Here is a 7233-nt window from a genome sequence, read left to right as displayed (position 1 = left end):
CCTTCAAAACCTGGTTTTGATATTGGAACCAGGGCATTATTACTTTTTTTCCTTCCCGTTCTCTTTTCCCCCACTCCTTTGCTCTTCCAATCCCTCAGAATAAGACAGCCAAGAATGAAGATGTCTGTGGCCCTAATCACCTGCCCCCACCAATTTCTCATACAACGGTTCAGTGCTCCCCCATCACTTGTTTATACATTGACTTACCACCACAATTTCTCCTGTTAAGCAAGACAGTTGTTAAGCGAACTTTGCCCCATTTTACAATTTTTCTTGCCACGGTTCTTAAGTGAATTGTTTGTTAAGTTAATAATATGGTTGTTAAGTGAATCTGGCTGTCCCATTGACTTTGTTCGTCAGTAGGTCACAAAAAGTGATCACATGACCCCAGGACACTGCACCTGTCAAAAATATCAGCCAGTTGCCACATGTCTGAATTTTGATCACATGATCATAGGGATGCTACAACTGTTGAATGAAACACGGTCATAAGTTAATTCTTCAAGTGCTATTGTAACTTTGAATGGTCACTAAACGAATGATTGCAAGCTGAGGTCTACCTGTACAAGTCATGATTGTTCCCATCGCTTTTCACGATACAGAATGATAGGGTGGGGGTGGGGGCAAGAAAGAAATGGATAGCATAACAAATTTGCATTAAAACAACCAAATAACTTAACCCAGCTATACAGAGCCCTTGGCCAGATACCATAATACGTAAAACGTCCCTCATAGTTGCAGATTCTAAGCCTAAACCCATCCAGGAAATGTGGGGAGATAAAATGATATGCCAGGGAGCCAATTCATTCCCAACGTCTTCTCAGAAATGACTGTCTTCCTTCTATTCAAATCCTTCATAGAGAGAGCGTATCCACTTCTTAATTGTGTTCTGAATCCATGGCACAACACAGCACACTTTGGCATAGACTCCTGGGTTCCCTCTTGAAGCACACACAAACTTCCCCCAGGAAACCACACCTTCAAGTAGCCCGTTGCAGATGAGTGGGCCCCCAGAGTCACCCTACAAGAAAAAAAAAAAACGGCAGAAATTGTCACTTAACACTCCCATATGTATTTATTATTATATTTCTATACCGCCTTTCTCCCGTAGGACTCAAGGCGGTGTACAGTCAAGAAAAATATAGACACACAAACATCATAAAATTGCTAATTAAAATTATTACTTAGTTTGGTCAATTAAATAAAACCCAGAATTAGATAACATTTAAAAAAAAAAAATCATTCACATGTTCAATATTGATCTTATCCTAGTTTAACTTCAAGAAAAAAATCTAATTCATTTTTATCTTATTATGCCAGCCCAACCACGAACTGCAGACCCCAGCATCAGCACATTTGCCCACCCTTGGCAGAGTGAAATACATGCCACCAGCCAGTATGGAACCGTATATAGGTAGTCCTTGACTTACAACCATTCATTTAGTGACTTTTCAAAGTTACAACTGCACTGAAATAGGTGACTTACTACCAGCACCTACAATGATCAAAATTGGTGGGCTGCTGGGGGTTTGCAGAGGTTCGGGAGAACCTCTAGCTAAGATTCTGTGCAGTTCGGAGAACCCCCAAATCCCACTCCTGGCTGGCCCCGCCTGCCCCGCCCTGCCCCTCCCAGGAGTCCCCACGTGGCCTGTTTTAGATGCAGGTAAGTGCAGGGTGTGCACGGAGGCTCGGGGAGGGCGAAAAACGGGCCTACTGGAAGTTCATAAAGGCTGGAAATGGGCCTGTTTCTGGCCTCCAGAGGGCCTCCAGAGCCTGGGGAGGCCGTTTTCGCCCTCCTGGAGGCTCGAATAAAGCCTCCGGAGCCTGGGGAGGGCAACTCCCCCGCCGTGGCGCAGGAGGCTGACTAGGCCACAACCACCATGGCCACGCCCACCCAGCAACTGGGCAGAGAACCTCTTGCTAAATTTTTTGAAGCCCACCCCTGGTGCTTGGCAATCGGCATGTATTTATGATAGTTGCAGCATTCTGGAGTTACCATTGTGATTATCGTTTGTGACCTTCCCATCTGGCTTTCAACAAGCAAAGACAATGGATGAAGCCAGATTTGCATTAAGAATTGCACAATTCACTTAACAACTAGAACGCTTTGCTTAAAACCGTGGCACAAAAGGCACGACTGACTTAACTACCTTGCTTAGCAATGGAAATTCTAATCCCAATTATGGTCATAAATCAAGGACTATCTGTACATGCCTCTAGTCATTATGTAACCACTATAACTCTCACATAAAGTGTTTTTTTTATCTGGGCAACCTGGTCTACCCAAATGTGGGATGGAGCATACTGCTTCCACTTTCGGCTTTCAGTCCTAATCTAGGAGCCTGTTGCTTTTGGAATAAATTACTTTTGTGTTGACTTTTTTTAAAAATTTTTTATTAATTTTACAACAACACAACATACAAAACACAAACACACAATATGTTTTTCTTTTTACGTATCCAGTTTCATTACTTACTTTCTATTTTCTACATTTCCCATTTTTCTCATCCTTTATTATCTTTATCTTTATTGTCCCTTTGTTTCCAGTTTTATTCATTTACAGTATTTTACATATTTGTCACATCATTTATTCACTTTTACTTTCCCCATTCTCGAGCCAATCGTACCACTTAGTCCATACTTGATAATATTCTGTGTCTTACTTTTCTTTTATTTTGTGTTGACTTTTTATTTTACCCTTTTTTTCTTTGTCAATAAAATAAAAATATAACTCTCACATGTTCTTAAAAACCTGTACATCACAGGCTGAAACCGCCATCAGATCTCATCTTACCTGGCAAGAGTCAATGCCTCCTTGAGGTACTCCAGCACACAACATGTGTGAAGTGATCTTACCATTATACGCTTTATTGCATTGACTAGATGGAACAATGTTGACATTTGCACACTGCATTTTGGCCGGAAGTTTGTCTGCAAGACATACCAATTGGACAATAGTAACAAAAACCAAAAGCAAGTTAGTGATGCATGAACATAAGGCATATCTATGGCTTTTTAGATGTTCCTGGGAGAGACGTTCATTCAAAGTTCACCTTTGGTCCTTCTAATTGGAACAGATTGCCAGATTTCACCCAACAAACAGAACTTGAGCCAATTATGGTATGTTATAAGAAACCAAGAATGTCTGAACAGACATCAGAAATCAGAAATTTGGGAGGCTCTGGAGAACATGAATTTGGGGAATGTTGGCTGAATTGTCTAATGGTTTGGTTGAGCCAGTTCTTAGGTTTCCATTCATATATAACAGGGGTGAAATCCAGCAGGTTCTGACAGGTTCTGGAGAACCGGTAGCGGAAATTTTGAGTAGTTCGGAGAACCAGCAAATACCACCTCTGGCTGGCCTCAGAGCAGGGTGGGAATGGAGATTTTGCAATATCCTTCCCCCAGGAGTGGGGAGGAAATGGGGAGTTTGCAGTATCCTTCCCCTGGAGTGGAGTGGGAATGGAGATTTTGCAGTATCCTTTCCCTGCCACGCCCACCAAGCCACACCATGCCCACAGAACCGGTAGTAAAAAAAAATGTGTATTTCACCACTGATATACAAAGCTGGAAACTAAAAGTTGAGATTCCAAGCTTAATTTATATGCGTTCTTACATATGGCTCCAATGTTACACTTCTACTTCAAGTTACACCAGACCCTTGAGTGTTTTTAGTTTTTATGAATTGAAGGGCCTTCTAAGACCAATCCAAACCCCAACCCCAACCCTAGCCCTAGCCTTAACTCCAAGCCCCAAGCCCCAAGCCCATCCCTAACCCTACGTTTCTCATTTCTTTTAAGCTCATCTTTTTTAGAAGTACACAGGCCATTTCACAAATGTCTGTCTCAGCGCTTATAGTACAATAAGACAAACTGAATTTAGGAGTGGGAGATTAAACAGCAATAGCAATAGCACTTAGACTTATATACCGCTTCACAATGCTTTGCAACCCTCTCTAAGTGGTTTACAGAGTCAGCTTATTGCCCCCAACAATCTGGGTCCTCATTTTACCCACTTCAGAAGGGTGGAAGGCTGAGTCAACCTGGAACCTGGTGAGATTCGATCTGTCAAACTGCTGGCAACTGGTGATCAGCAGAAGTAGCCTGCAGTACTGCACTCTAACCACTGCGCTACCGCAGTAAGAAATTGCCATGGTCATATTTGCATGAATGATGAACGAGGAAAACAACATTTGCCCATCTCTTTTTGTCCCCTTACTTTGAGGTGATTTGATCGTGCCCCAGCCTGAAACAGTACATCGTTTCCCATCATTTGGGCAACTGGTAGGCAGTCGTGTGACATTAACTGCTTTGGTTATTTTGGCACAGGGTTTAAGCCGAATAAGCATGTAGTCCTTGTCTATTTTCTTTTTATTGTAACCTGGGTGTGGGACAGCTTCAGCGATATCCATGCACTGCTCTGTTGACTCAACCTTTTTCAGATTGTATTTTCCTAAACACACCTTCACTCTATACGAAATGAAACAAAATAGAACAAGTCATGAACAAGGCTGAGAAACACCACCCTATAGAAACTAGAAATTATTACGTTAGATTTTTATCCTATCTTTACTACTTTATGGGTAATTTAAGATAGTGATCATACATAATACTCCTTCCTCATATCTATTTTCCCCACAGTAACTATTTTGGATCTGAGTTGGGCTGAAAAAGAGTGATTGGCCTGAATTCATCCAGTCTGCTTTCAGGCCTAAGGTGGAACCTGAACGCCTCATCTTCTGTTTCTAGTTTATGGGTCCTCATTTTACCGACCTCAGAAGGATGGAAGACTGAGTCAATCCGGATCCTGGTCAGGATCGAACTGCCAAATTGCAGTCAGCGGGCAGTCAGCAGAAGTAGCCTGCAGTACTGCATTCTAACCACTGCGCCACTATGGCTCTTGTTATACTGATATTTTAGGTTGAATAGATCATAACAGACAGTAGAAATGCTTATACTCTGCCAGGTAGCAGAGTCAGTCTGTTTTTGCACTGGTTCACACAACAAAACCATCCATGGATTATATGATGAGAGGTTTTTTTGTTTTTCAGTCAGTGTCAGGCATGAACAATGTGAAGAGTTTAATTAGCTACTTCATTGCCCAATGCCTATTTCACAGGAATCTTCCCAGACTGGCAGTTTGCACCTGGGCCAGACTAGACAAGGTCCAATGGCATTCAAAGAGGCTAGGCCTCTTATTCCTAAGGATTACAGACTAATTTCCCACTTGACTCCTCCCTCAGCTCAGCCAGTCTCTCTCCTATAGTCACTTTGATGCTGATTTGGACTGAGAAAGCAGGACTGTCTGTCTCATTATTTCCCTCTGGCTTCCATGCCTAAGGGAAAACGTCACCTCCTGGTTCTCCCCATTCTTAGCACCTTAACCACTATATCAGCTGGCTCTCAATGCAAGGCTCTTATCCTATGATAAATATCCTTACCATTCTCCCTGCTGCTTCATGCTAATTTCTTCTTTGACTTACTTTTGTCTGGCTCTACAATGGGCTGCTGTCAGCACCCAACACCGGTGCACCAAGCTTCCTCCACAATAAATCCTCCAGTTGCCTTTATTTCCAGTTACAATGGCTGCCTGGAAGGGACGGGAATTTGGTTTGCAGTCATATCCGCCTATGATTCGTTCACCAGTACTTTCCTGTGCCAAGACTTGAGATAAAAGCACACCAAAGAAAAAAATGGTCATCAGAGCATCATTTGCTAAAACCTAGCCCACTGCTTGGACATCTCCACTTGATATTTTCTAAAACCAACCTGAGCATGAAGTCCATTTACATTCCACTGCATTGTTTGCTATTGTTCTTTTAAGAGGACTTAGAAGGACTTTCTCCAGCAAAACTGTTTCTTTGCTCCAAAATGAGACCAGATAATTTCAAATAGAATGGAATGGAATGGAATGGAATGGAATGGAATGGAATGGAATGGAATGGAAGGAAACCCTACAGCATTTCAGACAAATTATCCAATTTCTTCTTTAAAACTTCCAGTGTTGGAGCATTTACAACTTCTGGAAGCAAGTTGTTCCACTGATTTATTGTTCTAACTGTCAGGAAATTTCTCCTTAGTCCTAGGTTGCTTCTCTCCTTGATTAGTTTCTACCCATTGCTTCTTGTTTCTACCCTCCCCAGCTTCCTCACTGTCCGACTCTGCTGTCAGCTCTGCAGGCCGCTGGTGGACCACAACACTTGTCCTGACCTCAGATGCTTTGGAGAATGGGTCTGTCAGCACCATCTTCTTTGTGGCAGCCCCTGAGATATTGGAAGACTACTGTCATGTCTCCCCTAGTCCTTCTTTTCATTAAACTAGACATACCCAGTTCCAGCAACCGTTCTTTATATGCTTTAGCCTCAAGTCCCCTCATCATCTTTGTTGTTCTTCTCTGCACTTTTTCTAGAGTCTCCACATCTTTTTTACATTGCTTTCTTTCTTTTTTTACTTTCTCTCTGGAGAGCTACAAGAGCAGGATTGTTTGCATTGGAAAGGTGAGACCAGTCTGGAGAGAGCAAACCATAAGAAGAAGAATGGGAGAAGCTTCAAACTTACCTCCTTTCAGTTAGCACCTGGAGAGCAGAGCAGGCTAAGAATGTAAACGGCTCTTCCATACTCTGATGACAGCAAATCTATTGGCATTATTATAATGGCCATTTCTAAATTACCGTAGTATGTATCTATACAAACCAGAATATACATACTTGATAGAAATGTGTGCTTTTTGTCTTTGTCAGATGTAAATGCCTTATTCTGTAATGTGTAAATAATATATGAACGGGGTATCAGGGGTTAACTTATTCTTCACTGCTTAATGTATTCATGATTCACCACTCCCACATCTAGCTCCACCCATTGTATATATAAGGAGCTGTTTGTCCCCACTTACTTGCTTCTACCTATGAATATTCAGTGAATATAGAATGCCTATTGTAAATAAAAGGAGATATATTTAAACCTTTAACTCTTACTAAATTTATTGAGTCTGATCCTGAAAAATATTGCAACAAGCTGGTAGCAGAGGATGGTTAATTGACTCAATAAAAAAAAAAAAATTAAAAATGTCTAAAAAAGATAGGCCCAACACCAGGGCATACAGCAAAGAAATAGAAACAGAACAAGAAATAATCAACGAATCCACAAATGCGATTTCGAGAGAATCTGAAGAATACACCACTGAAGACGAAGAAATAATAGATGAAAATGATGATGAGGAGGAAATCGAAATAGA

The 7233-nt window shown here is 41.6% G+C and overlaps 1 protein-coding gene across 1 annotated transcript; it reads right to left on the bottom strand.

Moving 5' to 3' along the window:
- Positions 1-841: 841 nt before the first annotated feature.
- Positions 842-5700, bottom strand: LOC139321273 (trypsin-3-like). The gene is made up of 4 exons (XM_070949943.1): positions 5483-5700; positions 4219-4469; positions 2795-2931; positions 842-1021 (listed from the first exon to the last, which is right to left on the bottom strand). The coding sequence occupies exons 1-4, from the start codon at positions 5698-5700 to the stop codon at positions 842-844; spliced, it is 786 nt and encodes a 261-aa protein (XP_070806044.1).
- Positions 5701-7233: the final 1533 nt, after the last annotated feature.

This window comes from Pituophis catenifer, unplaced genomic scaffold (assembly GCF_029215685.1).
Source record: "Pituophis catenifer annectens isolate HBS135680 unplaced genomic scaffold, rPitCat1.0.hap2 SCAF_9, whole genome shotgun sequence".
NCBI classification, from domain to species: Eukaryota; Metazoa; Chordata; class Lepidosauria; order Squamata; family Colubridae; genus Pituophis; species Pituophis catenifer.
This window is presented reverse-complemented; position numbering and strand designations above follow the sequence as displayed.